The following is a 19835-nucleotide window of genomic DNA, read 5'->3' as shown; positions in this document are numbered from 1 at the left end:
CTGCTGCTCCTGCTGCCCCGGAGGAGAGTCCCCAAGAGAGGGAGGGAAAACTCCATCCTGGTGTAGCTCACCTGAGTGATGATCAGAAAGGCCACTTCACACTACTACTTAAGTGTGAAAATGCTGACTGCTTTTGAAAGAGCTGTGGGCAGGCCTGGAGTCAGGCCTCTGCAGTCTGAGGTTAGCCTGAGCCTGGGAGAGGATCAGATGGAAGGGCTCAGAAAGGAGGCAGGGGCAGATCTGGATGTCAAAGGATGCTGGGTCCCCAGCATGGGCTAGGTGGGCCCTGTGTCCCGAGTCAGCCACACTGGTTACATGGTAGTGCGAAAGATGAATTCAGACAAGTTATACTGCACTATAGGGTGACAGGGACATTAACAGGGAAACCCAGAGCTGGTGCAGGACCCAGGATGTTGAAGAGTTGGGCAGACATTTAAGACCAGGTGTTAAGGGGTAGAGGGCCACCCCTGAGCCTCAGCTCGCCACCCTGTGTTTGTAAGGCTTGCTTACTTGAAGAGTTTTACACCAGCTGGACTTCTTGACTGTTTCCACCCCTCATCAGGGGGTGGGAAGGACATGGGACCCTCATCTGAGTACCCAGCTGCTGCATGAATTCTGCCCTAACTGCACAGGGCTAGAATATATAGTTGAGGAAGACGAGGGGAGGGAAGCTCCACATATTCAACTATGGGAAAGCCCTCATTCCTGCTGGGTAAGACTTTCTGGTTCAACCTTTTGGGGGAGAAACACCCACACCCCCTATAGATAACTCCAAACCCCCAAAGGAGTTGCAAAGCCAAGCCTACCTCTCCAGGTCCTGTATTTCTAACTCCTGTGGCAACTTAGCTGTGCCCAGCCAAAGCTTGGCCCTCAGCTACCAGTCCCTCGACTACATCAGCCTGGGAGTGTCCCCAGGCTGCACAAGGAGGTGGTATTTGTATCATAGGCGCTATCACAAATATCGGGTGAACCTCTTTCCTCCCAGTGACCCCACGACACATCGAAGGGACTTGAGAGACACTGATGAAGGAAGACCATCTAATAAGGGACCCGCTGTGGACAGACGTGTCAGAGCAGGGAGGCCTGGAGGTGGGGGTTGGGATCTGCATCCAGGTCAGGGGTTGTTGCAAAGCCCTAAGGGTCAAGCCATACTCCTGGCCCCTTATTAAACCAGTACTTGTGGCTTGTGACCATGGTCTATCTTCCTGGGCGGTTCCAAGGGTAGTCCCACCATCCTGATTCTTCATACTCATCGCCTGGGCACCCTTGGAGTTACGGAAGCTGCATCGTCCTCAACACCCACTGAACATGGTGCTGCATTTCAATAAGAACCCCCCCCAAAATATGGACAAGAGCTGTTCTTACAGGTGACAAGTTTTATGGAGGATGAACAGGGTTTGGTGAAGCAGGACAGAGATCACGGTGACAGAAAACAGGGCCACAACCAGCTCAGCATGAAGTCCAGTAGGCTTGCCTGTGGCTCCGTTTTGAACAAGAGAGGCCTGGATAGGGCTGTACAACTACAGGGGCGAAGATCCAAGGGCTTCTGGGCAGAGCTCGCCAATGGAGTGGGACCTGTAGCGCTGAACCTGCAGGTCCCTGGCTGGCCTCACGTTTAGAGTCCTAAACAGCTAACTGAAATGCTAGTGACTCAGACATTGCAAGGAGAGTGTGTATTCGTGGCAAAAGGAGGAAGTATTTCCCGTTTCTAAAGATCCCTGCGCCGTTAACTAAAGATCACGGAACGAAACCGGCACCAGCATAGAATGAGAAAAATTGCTTTCTGGTCGCCTCAGCGATCAAAGCACCGGGGTGGTGTCATTCCTGAAGCTGCCACCGGAGGGCAGGCGTGCCCCAATTTTCCAACGTGTGTTATAAAAGTCAGGGGTAGTTCTGGGGCGGGCTTGGGCTGCCCAAATAATACCAACAGATGGGCCTGCTGGCAGGTGGTATCCCAGAGAAGTTCCGGCACCCCCTCCTGAGGCCTCAGAGGAGTCCGGGAATGGGACGCAGATGAGGGCCTGTGCGGCTTTTGCTTTATAGTCTTAGTTGCTTGGGTAACAATTAGAGAATAAAATCTAGAATATGAAAATGAACTTTGGCAAATCCCCAAAAGCTCTTTTATGGTAGGTAAGGCCATTTAAGAGTGGCCTGGGAGGCAGGCAGGCAGGCAGGCAGGCAATGTACCCAAGCTTGGCACCGAAACAGCCCCTGTCCTAAAAGTGAAGTAGGCCATGTGGTGTGGACCAGTCAGGGCTAAGCTTGCTCCACCCTGCAATCCACTGCATGCTTAGGCAGTAGAAGGGGAATGCCGGATGCCGAATGGGGGCAGAGGAAACTGTGTTCCTGGTGGAACTGTGAAAATGGCGGAGACTCTCGTCTTAAAAGGTGCTCCGCAGCAGGAAGGTGGAGACAGCAGAAGGTGAGAGACCCCTGGGGTGACCAGGCCAGAAGACCTTGTTAGCTGCACATTTAGCTTGTCCTCTGTCAAGTGCCCAAAGAAATGAGGGGAGGTCAGAATGTGTTTAGAAGCCAATTGGTTGCAGCAGCTGACTTGAAGCCCGGAGCAGCAGGTGGTCCTAGCCCATCCCTGTCCTGAAGGACTGCTACACTACTGGCTTGGCAGCTAGCTTCCTGGAAGCCAAACTCTCCAATACCTGACATAAACAATCACCACGTGACCCCAAATACGCACCATATCACAGCCCTGTGCAGGTTTCAAGAGATGCAGAGACTCCTTGACTGTCAGGGAGGACCATCAAAGGAGACCTAGGTGTTCTGCTCCCCCTGCCTAGCTTCTTAAACTGTGAACCGGAACCTCGCGGTGGGGTCATTGTGCTTGTTAGGATTTTTGTCAACCCAACACAAGCTGGGGTCATCTAGGAAGAGGGAACCTTAAGTGAGAAAAATGCTTTCATCAGACTGGCCTGTAGGCAAGTTTGGAAGCGTATTTTCTAGATTAATATGAATTACGAGTGAATGAATGAATGAATATGAATGAATATGAATGAATATGATTAATGAATAGCAGCCCATGATGGGCAATGGCACCCTTGGACAGGTGGTTCTGGATTGTATTTAGAAAAGCAAACTGAGTGAGCTGAGCAGAGCAAGCCAGTAGGCAGCATCTCTCCAGGGTTCTGTTTCAGTTCTGGCATCCAGGTTCCATCCCCGAGTTCCTGTTTCAGTTTGTCTCCATTGTGGGCCCTAACCTGTAAGATGTAATAAGCCCCATTCACCCCCAAGTTGCTTTTGGTCATGGTGTTTATAAGAGCAACAGAAAACAAACTGAAACTGTCATGTAATTCCTGAGATGGTCTTGGAAGTTCGATCTCCAACAAACCTTTCCTTCTACCCACCAGAGCACAGTCTAATTTGCTGATTTCATTGCTTATAGTGAGGGTGATGAAAAATCTGGCGATAGTTAAAGGCTACTGAACACAAAAGAAGTAAACCCATGGGGCTGGGAAGGTAGCTCAGTGTGTAGAGTGCCTGCTATCCAAGCATGAGGGCCCGAGTTCGAAACCTAGCCTGTAAAAAAAGCCAGGCAGAGGCAGGCAGCGTCCTGGGGCCTGCTGGACTGTAGGCCTCATCTAATTGGTGAGCTCAGCTACAGTGAGAGACCCTGTTTCAAATATAAGTTGGAGAATGATTAAGGAAACTGCCTGATGTTAATCTCCGGCCTCTACTTGCCCGTGAACACACATTAGAAACCACAGAACAATGAGAAGAATGCTGGGTAGTTCAGCGGAGAAAACACTCCACATGTGTGAAGCCCTGGGTTCAGTCCCTGGTACCACACCCACACACACCACACGTGTAGCAGATCATGTCTCATTGCAACCTCACTACAGCCTTGGGTCTGAACACGTGCCGTTGTCATGCCACACCAATGGGCATGTCCCAAGACACCTTGGCTTAGAGCTGAGACAATGGAATGTTAATGAATTGCTGTGTTTCTATTCTGTAAGCAAAATCTTCTGCTGTTAGAGAAACACCATGGCTTAACTACGGGAAATAGAAACGTTTAATACTTCTCTGTCCTCTTTCCTCGGTACATAGTAGTGTCTACTTGGATTGCCACATAAAGGAATGTTTGGTTTTTAAAATTGCTCATTAAGAAGCTGACAAATCTTGTTTAGAAATTCTTAAAGCCCAGCACTCAAGAGCAGAGGCAGACAGATCTCTGAGAGCTTGAGGCTAGCTTGGTCTACATAGTGAGACCCTTTCCCAAAAATAAAAATCATTAAAGGAATTTTGGCTTGGGGTCAGGACAGACTCTCCAATAATTTGAAATAGCCCTAAACACACTTCTGTCATTTTGTGCTATATATTTATGTGAAGTGATGGTCTCAATACCAGAGATTCAAAAAAAAAATCAAAATATTGTTGAAGATACTCCATCCTAGAGTATCACAGATTCAATCACAATTTAATTCTTTCTGTAAATAGGTACATCCATATCATTAATATGCAAATTTGCTTTATTCTTTAATGGGAAATTATATGGATACCAGAAATTATTTTAAATAAGTTCCTTTATGATTTATTATCAGCAAATGTTTGGTTTGTATCCCTACTTTACATTCCTACATACCTATGGTTGTAGAACCTGTTCTCTGTACTAAAGGGCTGAGGGCGAAAGGTTGAGAAGCTTGGCCTGGCCCACATGCTCCCTTCCTATGATGCGCATCACTGGCTCCCTGGAAGTCACTGGACTTGGTGGTGGCTTTGACAGCCAGCAACATGTCTTGGTCGCCCCTTTGTTTCCCTTGACTGTATTCATTGCGGGTGGCTAGGATTGCAGGTGATCAGAGAAAGTCGTGAGGCTGATTGGAACCCCACTTTCTCCCTGATCTATGCTGTGTTTTTGTTGGTGTAACAGACACATCCATGGCACATTCTGTTGTGGAATATTAGCTTAAGATATGTTACATTTATACTATGGAATATTTGTTTAACGATGCAAAGATGTGTCGATTTCTTTTATGATGCATTTGCTTAACTCTGTGAAGCTGTGTTACTTTACCTGCCTAAAACACCTGATCGATCTAATAAAGAACTGAATGGCCAATAGCCAGCAAGAGAGGGATAGGCAAGGCTCGAGGGCAGAGAGAATAAAGGGAGAAATCTAGGTTTAGAGAGGAACAAGAAGAGGAAGGAGCGAGAAAAGGAGGAGAGGAGGATGCCAAGGGCCAGCCACCCAGCTATCCATCCAGCCACGGAGAAAGAAGGAAAGAAAGGAATAGAGACTAGAGAAAATTAAAAGCCCAGAGGCAAAAGGTAAATGGGATAATTTAAGAAAAACTGGCTAGAAACAAGCCAAGGTAAGGCCAGACATTCAGAAATAAGAGTAAGTCTCTGAATATTTATTTGGGAGCTGGGCGGCAGGTCCCCAAAGAACAAAGAATAAAAAAAAACAACAACAACAACAACAAATCCAGCGACAACATTCTATGCACCAGGAGCTGCTCTGAGCATTTAAAAGGTTAATTTATAGCTGGGCAGAGTGGCGCATGCCTTTAATCTCAGGATTTGGGAGGCAGAGGCACGCGAATCTCTGTGAGTTCAAGGCCAGCCTGGTCTACAGAGTGAGTTCCAGAACAACCAGAGCTACACAATGAAATGCTGTCTTGTAAACAAACAAATAAATGGTGGGAAGAAGGACCCGCTGGACTTTGGTGGCAGTTAGTGTCTAATCCCAGTCATGTGTTGACTAGACCCCGAGGCCAGTCTGTTGGGCGTTAGTTTATTGATCCTAAAAATGTGATCCCAGCCTTTGCAGAAGGACTGGGAGGATCTGAAATACTAAAAATAGTATACGTGAAAGCTTAGTGTCAGGACACTGCCAGACCATACAGGTATTAGCAGGTAGACTTAATGTGACTCCCGGAAGTGATGGGATACCTAGCATTCCAGATCCGGGCCCTGTGCAGGGTATTGGGCACACTGAGGGAGGGGAGCCTTCATCTCCACAGAGTCTGGAAGCTTGTAGATGAACTCCGAGGCACAGTGGGCTCCCAGCCCCGAGCCACTCCAGAGAGGAAAGCAGGAGAGGGAGATGGGCTCGACTAAGCATGAATTTTCCAAAGAGACACAATCCTGTCTTTTGAGGACCATCAATCCAGTGCCATGCGGACACCCTTTAGCTGAATATCTGAGAAGGTCAGAGCTTCACTGCCTCTCCCCAAGTGAGCCAGCTTTGTCCCCTTTGCCGGACTCCAGGAGGCAAGGCCTGGCAGCACAGCCTCAGGGCACATCGTCACACCTCACAAAACAAACTGTCTAGGGCCTTGCAGAAACGATACATTTCCTTGCAGAAACGATACATTTCCTTGCAGAAATGGATACATTTCCTTGCAGAAATGGATACATTTCCGTTTCTAGGTGGGCAGCTTCCGGTCTGCAGTCAGAGCTAGAGGTCATCACTACCACCCTGGAGAAGCATGAGGGCTGTGCGCAGCAGGGGTCCCCAGATGCTGACGTTCGTCTCCCCAAATCTTCCATCTCTCGAGTCCCCAGAAGTATCAACTCTGGGAAGGGCCACAAGGTGTGGTGGCAAGAGCATGGGGGCAGAGAGGCAGGAGCTGTCATTCTGCTTGACAAGCTGCGAAACCCTTCAAACCTTTGTCCCCACTTAGGGGACTGAGGGCATTGTCCACATATAGCTGAACCGATAACAAGCAGGAAGGCTGTAGTTAAAGTTGACCCAGTAAAGGGAGCAGGGTGCTGCTGGACTAAGAGCTCGCTTCTACCCAGAGACCCCTCAACTCTGAGAACTGACCACAAATCCAAGGACTTCCTCTGAGCTAGTCTTTGCAACTAGGGCTACTAGATGAGGTCAATTCCCTAACCCTGTGGGAATAAGCTAGCAACAACTTCCTCTCCTGTCCTGTCCTGTCCCTCTGGTAAATTCTAGGTTGGCCATATTCCTCTTTCTTCTCTTCGGCCAAATTCTGGATCCTGGATGTCTCCACGAATGACTGGGACTCTCAAGTTATGGTGACTGGGACACCATAACGCCAGGCTCCCTTTGCTTTCTGTGCCCAGGCCTGAGGGTGCAAACCTTCCTCCTTCCAGGCTGAGATCAGGTGCCCAGTCCCACCCCAATCACCAGAGGCACTCTGCTGCCCTCTAGTGGTCCCAAGAGGCTATACACCATATATGTTGTGACTAAGTGAGGGTGGGTGAATATTTTACTAGGTGTCTGTGAATTGATTGCTTAATCAATTAAAAATGAGGGGCCCCTGGACTATAGGAAAATGAAATTACCTATGATTAATACATTTTTCATGCTAGCTAAAGCTCTATGTGATAGTTGGAGCCTAGAGAACCCGTGTGGAAGCCTGAAGGGTAGCAATCCCACTGGCATGGAGGAAGTGATGAGTCTCAATCCTTCTCGCTCCTTCCCTCTCTCCCACCTTTCCAACCCCTGTAAATCATGACACGGAACCCCCAGGCTTCACGCCTGCAAGGACAGCGCTAGGGCAGACATGCCCCCTTAATCCTGAGCACGTCTAACTTCTTACTAAGTAAAGTTGGCAGGCTCTGAGGCAAATCTGATTTCTTTCTTTCAGGCTGACTTTGTGGAGAGGATGCTTGGAGATGTAGGGGCTACCGCTTGGCTTTGACCTGTGGGCATAGGAAGCTTGGTGCTGTTCCCCTTCCCTGTCTTTGCTTTCATCAACTCCGTGGAGATCTGTTTGCCCCACTCTCCAGGGAAACTGGGCTTTCCCATGCCATCTTATTGTAGCACCACCATTCACCCGCTCACTTGACCATTCAGGTCATTCTGTCTGCCTGTCCTCTATCCCTGTCTCAAATCGTCTGGTCCCTGCTAGAGAGAACTTCCTGGCCCAGGGTCAGGGTTAGGTGTAGAAAACAGAGCCCAGAGGTTGTCCAAGGCTGTGTGCACCTAGCTGCAAGTTGTAACGCTGTGGGAGTGGGTGACTGTGTTGCTTACAAATAGTATGTCTGTGAATTTATTGCTTTCTTCATCACTGACAACACGAAGGGAGTGGGCTGTGGGAGCATGGTGGTGGGGACAGGAGATTTCTGGAGAATGCATCCTTAAGGTATTCTGCAAAGAGGCTATTTTGGGCTGTGGCTTTAATAGCCCCACTCCTCCCTTCTCTTTGCCCCTAGCTATTGCTTGCTGTCATATCTAAAATTATTTTAATCTTTATTTAGAGGTGTTTGCTATATTGGGTCTGTCTTCTTTTTCTAACCTGACATCTCAGAAAATATCCCATAATGTGCCCCATTATGTTGTCTTCCTCTGACTGCCTAATTCCGGCAGAAACATGCTGTTGGTGTCATCTCCCTTTAAGCCTGTTTGAGACCCGTGATTCTTCAAAGTTTCGCCTGTCTGGGAGTCCTGTTATGATCGGAGAATTAGTTCTCCCTTTAAAAGTGTGTGTGTGTGTGTGTGTGTGTGTGTGTGTGTGTGTGTGTGTGTGAAAGAGAGAGAGAGAGAGAGAGAGAGAGAGAGAGAGAAAGAAAGACAGAGACAGAGAGAGACAGAGAGAGAGCTTACATGCACACTGGGCATATATGAAGGTCAGAGGTCAGCTTGGCACGGCCAGTTCTCTCTTTCCACTCTGTAGATTCTGGGGATCAAACTCAGGCTGTCAGGTTCTGCAGGAACAGCACCTTCAGCAGCTGAGCCATCTTGCCAGCCTGAAACCCGGCTCTCTTGAGGCTGTGGTGTACTGTGGATGAGTCTCCCACATCTGCATAGCAATTTACCATTCAAAAGACAGGTCCAGTCAGCCTATGAGCATTCTCTGCCCTGTGACTCAATTCTAGCCCACAAGACATTAGGAAAGAACTGCTGAAGGCTTCTGGGTAGGTTCTGTGTTGTTCTCAAGGCTCACTTGCCAGATAGGAATGAGAATGCCCGACTGCCACAGGCAGAACCTCGGCCAACTATGAGGCCACTTTCGGCATCAGGATGAAGTCAGTACTGCCGACAGCAGCGATAAGGGGAATCTGGTCCTTGCTGACAGGAAGTTCGCTGGACCAACCTCAGGGCTGCCTTAGCTCTGGATTCCACATTACGGAGGCCAAGGAGTTTGAGGAGGATTTTCTGGTATGCACAGTTCAAAGCAATTAGCGGACAGACGGTAGCCAGTCCTTGGAGGAAGAATGGGAAGGGGAAAACTAAGGCAATGAAGATGTGCGGGACTCAGGAAGAGAGTGTAAGGGATGAGGGGGGAAAATCAAGCTAGTCTCACCGCATTTTGTCGTCGCAGGATTTTGCGGTCGGGGCTGACACCTCTGCTCCCCTTCTCCCTCTCCCCAGACTGTCTGTTCACCTCTGTGGATTCACATGGAGGTTTTGCGCTATCAGTGCTGAAGGAGGGAGACGTGAGAGAGGAGCGGACACAGGGAGGGAAAGGAAGATGATCCAGTGTGCATGATGTGCTAGGACAGCTCCTGGGTTTGCCTTGGGGGCCTGGATGCAAAAGGCAGCAGGGGGACCTGGATGCTGGGGGTGAGGACGAGATCAAGCAAAACTGGAGCAGAGGGTAGGAAGAAGAACATGATCCAGAGCTGGGAATCAAGGGAGAAGGGAATGTTCTGTCCTGACCCTGATGGAGCCCACCCTGCATGAGGGCCCGCTTCCCAGGTGCCCTTGGAAAGGGCACTATCATTCCCACAATGGACACCTGTGGCAGCAACAACCTCAGGGGCATTAGCATGAGACTGCGAGTGAGTCAGGGACAGGAGGACTTGATCATTCCACTGACATCCATCGGGACTCAGCGGCATTTGGGGATCCCTAGGAAGATGTTCAGAAAGAACTTAGGCGATTGAAAGGCAGACTTGGGCCAGACACATGGATTTGCTCATTACTAGTTGAAAGCTTACAGAGATGGATAAAATTATCCAGTGTGTAGGAAAAGGGGGGGGGAACAGAGAGAGAGAGAATGAACTCTCATAGTTAAAGAACAAGCAGATGACAATTGTTATTTGTCTGACAAAGGCTTAGAAGGCAAAGTGCAGAAGATCTGTTTGTGGCGGCAGGCACAGGGATATCGTGTCAAGGGGAGACAGTGGCAGAAGGCAATCAAGGCTTTCAGTCGCAAGGGGATGTGGATGCCCACCTTACTTATTTTTGTCACTGAGAGCAAGTATTTGTCAGAAGGCAGCTTTAAGAGAAAAGGGCTTATTTCGGTTGACTAGTCAAAGGAATATATATGATACATCATGGTGACAAAGCATGGCAGTGGGGGTGGGGGTGAGGGACATCTGGTCACATCGTGTCTGCTGCCAGGGGACAGAGCGAGGAATGCTGGTACTCAAGCTGCCTTCTTCCTTTCCCACTCTTATTCGAGGACTCAGGCCTATGGGGGGGGCCGTGTCACTTACATCAAGGTTAGGTCTTACCTCTTCTGTTAAACTTCTCTGGGAACATCCTCAGAAATGCTCCCGGAGATGTGTTTCCTAGGTGATCTTACATCCAGTCAAGTTGGTAATCAAGATTAGGCATCACACCCTCGAGAACCGTGGCGTGGCATATAAGAGGCTGCGGCCAGACTGAAGTAGACTGTTGAGGGCAGCAGCTGTCACTGAGGCTTGTTAGAAGTTTGATTCCATGGAGGAAGGGAGGGGTGATGGGGGCCAACAGAAGCCAGGGGTGTAGAGGGGAGGTTAGGAAAGAGGAGGGCTGAACACTGAGGAGATGGGGAGGCCGTACTGAAGGAGTGAGGTTTCTGGGAAGGAGGATGTGATAGAATCTGAGCTCAGAAGATGAGTCCAGGCCTGGAAAGGAAGAAGTAAGAATCTGGGGGTGCAGGGTGTTCCATCCAGGGCTGCTGTACTTCCAAGGGGCTGTGGGGGAGAATGCCATCTGTTGAGGGCAGGAAAGGGCTGAAGAAAATGGAAGTGATGAGAAACAGCCCAAGAGGATTGGCGATCATAACCGAGAGTCAGGTAGAGGTTTGGTGAAGGCCTCGAGTCTAAGGCAGTGTCTCTATACCGAAACCGGCTTTTCCTCTCTGAGTCTCAAGCTGCCTGGCAGTAGAGCTGAATACCATAAGCAACAGACAGTTTGGACCATGGCAGGCAACTGACTCTGGACAAAGGCTAGGTGATGGTTGATCCCGACTGTCTTCATGATTGGACGTAGAGATATTTAGGATATTCCTCAGTAGAGTACATCTCTGACTGTGTCTATGAGGAGCACACCTCTGGGTGTGTCTAGGAGGAGCTCACTTCTTGGTGTGTCTAGGAGGAGCACACCTCTGGGTGTGTCTAGGAGGAGCACACTTCTGGGTGTGTCTAGGAGGAGCTCACCTCTGGGTATGTCTAGGAGGAGCTCACTTCTTGGTGTGTCTAGGAGGAGCACACCTCTGGGTGTGTCTAGGAGGAACACACCTCTGGGTGTGTCTATGAGGAGCTCACCTTTGGGTGTGTCTAGAAGAAGCACACCCCTGGGTGTGCCTATGAGGGTGTTTCTAGGTATTCCTGGGGTATTTGTTACAGTAACAAAACCTTGAAACTCTTCTTAGCCAGTCCAGGCTGGCTCCTCCCCTGCGCCTGTGGCTCAGGCTGAGTTAAGATGTTGGCTCAGTTTACCTCACGGGACTCTTGTGCACAAACAGGATCACACACTTCAAAACTGCCAGACCACATCATACCTCACACCCTTAGGATGGCTACCACCCAAAAATGGTGCATTGGCAAGTATTGGTGCAGATGTGGGCAATGGAACGTTGATGCAACATCGGTGGGCGCGCAGAACGGCACAGCTGCTGTGCGCAATGGGAATTCTGCCTTTAACCTTTGGAGGACTCTTACAGGGTGGTTCAGAAAGCACACTGTGGGTATGTATACACTGCAGAGGCCCGAAGGCAGAGAGGGTCTCGGGGATAACTGTTTACAGCAGCATGATCCACTATGGGGGGGGGGTGAGGCGGACACCACCCAAGCGTCCATGAGAAGAAGAGCAAAACATTTAGAATGTATACTAATGAAATATTATTTGGGTTAAAAGAAAGGAAATTCTGGCCCATGTTATACCACGGGTGATCTCTGAGGACAGTATTCTTTTTGAAATAAGTCATTTGTAAAAACACCAATAGTGTATGTTTTCACTCACACACAAGATCCCTGGGATGGTCACATTTAAGGATGGAGTGGACTGCTGGCTGCCAAAGGCTGGAGGCAGGGTTGCTCTATGAGGTTGGAGTCACCACTGGGTGCGCTCTGGGGACAGAGGGCAGTGATAGCCCGATGGCGCTGTTCCCTCTGCCACCCTGTGACCTGACCACACTCTTCAGACTCCAGCGTCAGGCTTTGAGAATTCTCAAGCATTCACTCTCTAAGCTCTCCAGCCCTCACAGTCCCAGAGTATGGGAAACTGTAAGACAGCCACTCTGACCACACTCCGGGGACACGCAGGTAGGGCAGATGAGTCACTGGGCCGCTTTGCCTCAGGGCCCCTTCAGGTCCCTTGGTTTCCAACAGAAAAGATCCATTCCTATATATGGCGCTTCCCTCAGCAGGGAGAGGTCTTACAGACACACGTGAGCACTGCAAACTCAGACTTTACACCTGGATTGTATAGCTCCGGGAACAGCCAGATTGAAAATGGTGGGAAAGGCCTGGGGAATGAAGCCAGAGCCAAGAACAGACTCCCTCCTTCTCAGCACGCTCTTCCATGGTCCTTTCCTGCTGACTTCCGTTCCCTGCAGGGCTCTCCCTCCCTAGGAGGCACTCTGGCTGCCACAGGGGTCCCACTGAGGGCTCTGGGAATCATCCCTGTGGCTTCCGATTTGCATGACAAGGGCAGCCTGGTGGGGGAAACGCACTGGGGGAATCAAATCAAATCAACGCCTCTGCCTTGTTGGGAAGAGACCTTGCAAACAGTCACCTCAGACTGAATGGTTGAGCCAGGGCTCTGACAACCTGGGGAGGTGGCAAAGGTATCAGGATAGGCCTGGAAATGAGGCACATTCAGAGGTGTGGTACACCTTCATGGGGCACACCCACTCACTATGCAGCAACAGTTGTGGATTCTGAACCAGAGTTCTTAAAGGTTTTCCTCTCTCTTTCCATGCCATTTAACTGTGAACTTGAACTGGGCCTGATCAAGACCAGGGCAAGGAAGAAAGGCCAGGGCAGAAGAGCCAGCTTGGACTTGCATTTCCGGAGGTTGCACTACCGCATTCGACCGCCAGAGAGCAATAGCACAGTGATTCTCTGGGGGATCAGGGAAAGACCCGCAGGCTGGCGGCATGGAATCACAGAACTGAACTTCCAGGGAAGGAGCAGTGAGCAACGAGCTCAGCTTTGTGTTCCTGTTGAGCGCCGGCTGGCGCAGCCGCACAGGCTACGTGTACACTGGCCCTGATTCTGGGCCCTCCTGGACTCGGCTCAGGTTTTAAGCCACAGGGGACCAGGGAAAGCAGGCTCTTTAGTCTGATTGCGGCGGCTCGGGTCAATACCGCCACTGCCAGGCATGCCTCAGAAATGTCGGTCCTTCCTTCCTTCGTCCCTCGCTTCCTTCCTTCCTTCCTTCCTTCCTTCCTTCCTTCCTTCCTTCCTTCCTTCCTTCCTTCCTTCCTTCCTTCCTTCCTTCCTTCCTTCCTTCCTTCATGTGTGCCGTGCATGGCATATCCATGCACCTGTGTGCACACATGTGAAGGCCAGAGCAGGGTCTCAGGCCCCTTCTGGAGGGGAGGGGAGTGTCTTTGTCTTTTTGCCTTAAGACAGGGTCTATCATTAGCCAGAAGCTCACCATTCTGGCTGAGCTGTCTGTCTGGCTAGTGAGCTCTCCGCATGCATCTGCCTTTCGCTGCCCCCTGAGGTTACGGGCACATGCAGCCACACAGGGCTGGTTGCTGGGGGTTCAGGTTCACACCCTCATGCTCACAGAACAGCCTCTCTTTCCCACTAAGGCATCTCCCCGATCCCTTTGGAGAGTTTTCTATTGATTTTCCCGTCATTTTCTTCCAGGGTCCTGCTAGCTGTGTTTACAATACTTGGAAACATTATATTTTCAGAGAAAGCCACTGGGGTGTCATCATTGACGAAGCAGGTGTACAGCTTCCCAGTTGTTTGGCAATTTATCTTAGGAAGGGGGTGCCCCTTCAGGAACCAAACACAGGGAATCTGGGCTCTGCAAATTTAGCTAAGCTATGGTTTTTCCTTGGCTTCTAAAATACACAGCAACCCTTCCTTTTTGTGCTTAGAGCAGGCAGTGTGTTCTAAAATGGTTACAGGCACCTGGGAGCTTTGCCCAGAACCAGCTCTTCGGTGTTGGCCAGTGTTTACAATTCGGTGCCTAAAAGCCATGGGATGGAACTGGAGAAAGCTGAGGGGAGAGTTAAGTCTAAGCTGCTGTGTGACCTGAAGATATATCTCTGCCCTTCTACGGCTTTGAACATTGCCACCCCTACCCCTGACAAACAGGAGATCCCATTCTTAGCTCCCTTCCCCCACCCAGCTGGACCGTCCCACCATTCCTTTGAAGAGTATATTTGTAAGAGCCATTAAGCTAATAAGAAGTTAACCGGGAAGCAAACCCTCTGATCTGATTGACATGACATGTAGAAGTTCAAGTAAGAGCAACCCTGTGGACTCCCACTGGACGGGGAGGGAGGTAGTAGAGCCACTGTGTGCAAAGCCAAGGGCAGTCCCAGTTCTTCCTGGTGGACTCTGCGACCTTGGGCACATTCCTAACCCCTGTGAGGTGCACAGTGTAAGTGGGAAAGAGTATTAAGGAGCCTTTCTGTCTGAAGACAAATCTTATTATTACCTAAGTTCTAAGCAAGCATCACCCAGACAAAAGAAGTTGTCTAGCAGCAATGGGCATTTTCTGTACCCAAGGTCTTTCTCCGAGGGATTCGTGTCTGAGTTGAAAAAGAGCCTGGGTGACCTAATGTCAACTTCTGGCCTCTTCTGCTCAGCATTTCTGGCCTCTTCTGCGGTCTCTTGGGAGGTACCCATGGAAACACGGGGAGTTAGGCAAGAGGCTCTCAGCCATGCAGGAACCTACCCTTCTCTTTGATACTCTTCGTCCAGATTTGACAGGAGCTGTGAGCCCCCTGTGGAAAGGTCTAGAGCCGCCAGGGGCAGGTCCCGATAGGCCAAGTTCACCAGCTGCCCGGGAGCAATGCTCTTGGTTTCTTCATCTACTTGTTGGGAGATTATTTCAACTTCAGAAATCCCTCCTTCGATGGCAGGCCTGGGTGGAGGGGAGCAACAGGGAAGGGTTAGCCACTGAGAACAATATACTCTCTTCCCTATGTCAAGGGGGAGGGAGTAAAGGCACAGGAAGCTATGCTGTGCAGTACCAGAGGGCAAGGGAAGCATGAAGCTGCTATTCTTCCCCACTGACCAGCCAGGGATTGATCCAAGGGCCTGGTCAGTCACCTTTCCCCACCAGCTAGGGGGAATGGAAGGACCTGAACATGTGAGGTTTTGGGGGACAAGTTCTTTATGAAGCAGGGGAATAAGGACCCTCGAGTTAACCAGGAAAGAAAAGCTGCAGCTCTTTGTAGCCTGCGTCACTGGACTTTCTATTGCAGTATATGCTGAGAACCGTTGCATGGGGTTCTTTGCAAAGGTTCCATTGTCTGTCACAGTAGCAAAAGGCACTTTTACTCCCAACCGGATTCAGACTCTAGGTAGCCAGGAGCTTCTTGGAGACATATGGGCCTTGGGTGGTGAAGAGGGGAGTCCAGGACAGCTAAGATGCTTCTACTTTCCCATTCAAAGGGGTCTCACCAGATCTCCATTCTCAAGATTGGGGAGTGGGAAATTGGGGTCACCTGAGCAAACTGAGGAGTCTGGGTAAGTCTGTGTCTTACGCAGGCTTCTCTTGGGCACTGAAACTAATCCACAGCTTCACTGGCACACAGTACCCACCAGCCAGGGCCAGGGACACCTTCCAACCCACCAGGAGTTTTGTCAATTTGTGGAGGCATTTTTTTTTTTAATACCACTTGGTATCTGAGTAGGAATGGAGGCACGGACATCCTACAAGATGGTTAACAGCTGTGTTCTGTGCCAAACATCTCCCGATGAGAGATGCTCTTGGAGAGATGCAGGGTTGGAGACACTGACTGTCCCTTCCTGGGCATCTCTGGTCCCCTCTCCACATCTTTGGCCCTGTCTCATCCCGTAGAATCTGAGAGGCTGAGTCTCGTGTCTCTGGCCAAACAACAAAGCAAGGGAAAGTAGTGTACACAAAACAGTAAAAACTTCACGTTTGTGGGACACCGAGGGTCTGTGCAGGGGGAATGGAGGCCAGTGACAGTCCTGAGCCAACCGGTCTGCTGTAGATTGTTTTTGCGGCACTTTCCCCTGGCCTCTGTTTCTCTAACTGGAAAAGGCTTCCAGAGGACCCCTGTGGTCTGCTGTGATCTGAGAAGCCTGGCACATGTGAGAGCAGCTTCTCAGTGACAAGCCCCACTGGCTTGTCCCACTTGCTCTCCATGGGAAAACTCTAAATTTGAAGTGCTTCTAACGGTCTGAAACCCAACAAGCAATACACAGTGGCGGTTGTCTGGGGTGCTCAGAGCTGAATCTGCCTGCTTCCTTTGCTTGGGCTATTTGAGGGTTCCAGGGGGAGTACCGGGACCACCCACGCTCACTGGGTAATTCCCAATGCCCAGATAGGCTCTCGTAGCCCCCACCCCCCGGTTTTTCCTCCCTGCAGAGGACAGATAATAGTACTCATCACAGTGTGACATTTACAAAATGACTCACGAGCTTCAGACAGCACAGTCATCCGATGTGCAGCTCCGTGTTTCTCAACAATTGATCTAAAAGTGTGGGTGTTTCTGGGGGAACCCCAGTTACCCCAGATGTTTCCTAAAAAGTACATGCTGGGTTAGTTTGTTCTCTTAGGGACTATTCAAGGAAGCAGGATTTTTGAACAAACAGAGTTTTCTAATCAATGGGATCAGAGGAAGCTCTGCAACAAAGCCCACAGTGAAGGGCAGTCCCAGGCAAGATCAGCAGATCCACCTAGCTGATCGCCCCGCTATGGGACCTTGCGTTGTGCCACGCTGAGGGCTGTCACAGAGCACTGGGTGGCATCACGCTCCTGATGATGATGCTGAGGAGCCAGGCTCACAGCTAAAGGGGCTGGGACAGCAGAATGCAGTAGAAAAGGTGTTATTTTTTACCTTGGTATTGCTTACCAGTGAGTTGCCAGACACAAAATAAATTGCCCCCTGACGATGTACCACACTGACACCTGGTAAGGTGAAATGGTTCATCCATATGGCAGCTTGGGTTTCAGGAACTGCAAGCAACTGTCCTCTAAGGGACCTCTGCCTGGTGCCCTTTATGTCACTCTAGCCTGCTTTTAGAAACCCTCTTAGCATCTCCAACTCTCCTGCGATGCTCATCTTATTACCAGCCTTCGCATTGCCTGGTCTTATTCTGGGCTTTGCTTCCATTGCCAGGAGTAGCAGAACTTCATCTCACGAGAGGCTCGCAGCAATGTTCTAGATCCAGAGAGCAGGCTCTGACGGTACTTACTGTGGACTGGTCATGTTGAAAGATGCAACCAGAGCCATGGGTTTTCTTGACGTCTAGTGGGGCTCAGCTGTCCTTAAGCCTGATCTTGGCATTTCCCAGTGGGGCTTTTATAAGATTCATGAAAACAGCGTGCCCTGAAATGACAAATGGGCATTTATTACCTTCAGATCCCCAAATGAATTCCTCCTAATCTCATCTAAAAATGGAGGGCTTAGTGCTGTCTCCCATACAGCACCTTTCTGGATGGCGCTGCTGAATGGATCTTTTCAGTAATGCCACGGAGTGGTAAGGACAGGGCCATGCTTCTCCCTCTCCAACCCTCCAGGCGTCCTCGTTTACCCGCGTAATTCCCGCTAAGCTGCTGCACCCCCAAATCCCATCGTGAATTGTGATTCTGTCTCTCTTTTCTTCTCAGTTGAGTCATCAATGAGAGAGCCAGCAGACAGACAGCAGCAAAGGGGAGCTAGCCCGCGACCAGTCTGCTGAGGGCCAGAGCCTCACTTGCATCTACCTGCTCTGTTCTGTTTCCCCTCTACAAACAAGGGTGACACTGGAACCACCTAAAGGACGGATGCACAGAAGACACTTGGAACAGTAGCAAACTATGGAAGTGCTGGCTTCTACTACTGTATTTAGAGACTTTTATAAATTAAGATGGTATAAGCTGTTGAACCTGATCACATCCCCAAAGCTATCTGGAGATCCCAGATGCAATTTAGGTAAATAGTGTAAGCGTTTTATTTATTTATTTATTTTTTTACCAGCCAATGTAACAGTACACCACAGGTGGCCCCTCTGCGAGCTGGAATGATCCCGAAGAAAGGACGCAGGCAGACAGACCCTGCTCTAGATGTTTCCAGACAAGCCACTATGGAAGGGGTTCAGAGGGGAAATCCTTTTGGTAGGCTGCACCATGCACAAACTGCTGTTTCTACAAGAATTCCTCACAGCATAAAAACCTCATTCTCCCAACCTGAAATTCAGCTCAGAGAGGAGGCTCAGCTGGAGAGACAAAGGGAGAGCCACACAGAAGGAAAATGACTCAGGATGGGAAACACCAGGCACAGATGGCCAAGGAGGAGCTCAGCCTCATGATGCGGGAGGAACCCTGGGAGGCGCTGGACTTAGCATAAAAGAAAAGAAATGAGAGCTCTCGAAAAACTGCGTGGGGCTCAAGCCAGCAATCACCGGACACCAGAAGTTAGTAGGGGGTAAAATGACTTGGGACAAAGGGTTCGCGACAATTTGGGAGGCCGAGTTTGGACGATGCCTTGCGGACACACCTCACTAAGGTAAACGGTTTTCCCGGTCTCAGTAGACCTTAGCAAAGAGGTCTAAACGTTAAACAGAAGGCTGTCCTTAACGATATTTGGGGTTATATATTAATTATACAATAGATATCATAAAATTCACCACCCCACCACACAAATTTAATCAAATTTCAATTTTTTCTTCTCTTTGTGAACACTCTTATGATGTCTTCCTGGTATTGAGAGGATTCTCTTTCACTGCTAATGGTGTCAGAGTGGACGTACCTACAGCTGGGAGACAGGTGAGCAAAAGTTCTTTCCCAGGTGGGGTCTTCGCAAGCTGCCATGCCTAAATGAGCACCTGAAGTGCTAGATAAGGTAAGAACCCTGCGGAGGGTATTGCTGTGGAGGATACCGCAGGCAGCCCCTTTGTTCACACTCCTCCCAGACCGGCTGGGCTGGCCACTCAGAATATAGAAAACCCTACATACCTAACTAGGGAAGAGCAAACACTGATGACTCTATGATTAGAAATAATAAACATGAGCTTCTAGAACAATATAGCATGGTAAATATGAAACAGATAAAAGGGAAGAAAGTAAAATGGTAAGAATTTTAATTTCACTTTTAGGAAGGAAAATTTCAAATATTTACAGCATTGTAAAGAATTGAGTAATGCACCTCTAGGTCCTCACCACCCAACCTCAAAACTTAACAACAGTCTTGTTTCTTCTGTATACCTGTCCATTCCCGGCCCTTCATGATTATTTTGAAATATATCATAATAGTCCTGGATATCATCTTATTTATCTGAGGGTATTTCCATGTGTAGTGCTAAGGAACAAAAGGCTTCTTTATTTATTTTATACTGTAGTTTTATTGTTAGAGAATTTCACATAACATATCTTCTTGATCATTGTCTTAGTTACTTTGGTTTTGCTACAATAAGACACAATGTCAAAGGCAACTTATAGATTAAGAGTTTATTGGAACCTTACAGTTGCAGAGGGTACCAGTCCATGAGCATATGGTGGGGAGAATAGTACTAGGTAGGTAGGCATAGTTCTGGAGCTGTAACTGACA

The 19835-nt window shown here is 49.3% G+C and overlaps 1 protein-coding gene across 6 annotated transcripts in view; it reads right to left on the bottom strand.

Annotated features, from left to right (window-relative positions):
• The window catches only part of Tmem266 (transmembrane protein 266), a 152964-nt gene that overhangs the window by 46266 nt on the left and 86863 nt on the right, over positions 1-19835 (bottom strand). For 2 of the 6 annotated variants that reach the window (XM_048416948.3, XM_085688777.2), the window contains exons 2-3: positions 17503-17636; positions 15008-15196 (exon numbers count right to left, since the gene is read on the bottom strand). In XM_048416948.3, coding sequence (XP_048272905.1) covers positions 15008-15196; positions 17503-17540 — 227 coding nt within the window. In that variant the 5' untranslated portion in view covers positions 17541-17636. Of the gene's footprint in view, positions 1-15007; positions 15197-17502; positions 17637-19835 lie in introns of those variants that run through there. The other 4 variants (XM_085688776.2, XM_048416949.3, XM_085688775.2 and 1 more) reach the window with 3 other exon arrangements.

Source organism: Myodes glareolus, chromosome 4, assembly GCF_982192425.1.
Source record: "Myodes glareolus chromosome 4, mMyoGla1.1, whole genome shotgun sequence".
Classification (NCBI taxonomy): domain Eukaryota; kingdom Metazoa; phylum Chordata; class Mammalia; order Rodentia; family Cricetidae; genus Myodes; species Myodes glareolus.
Note: the sequence above shows the minus strand (reverse complement) of the source record. Positions and strands in the feature narration are given on the sequence as shown.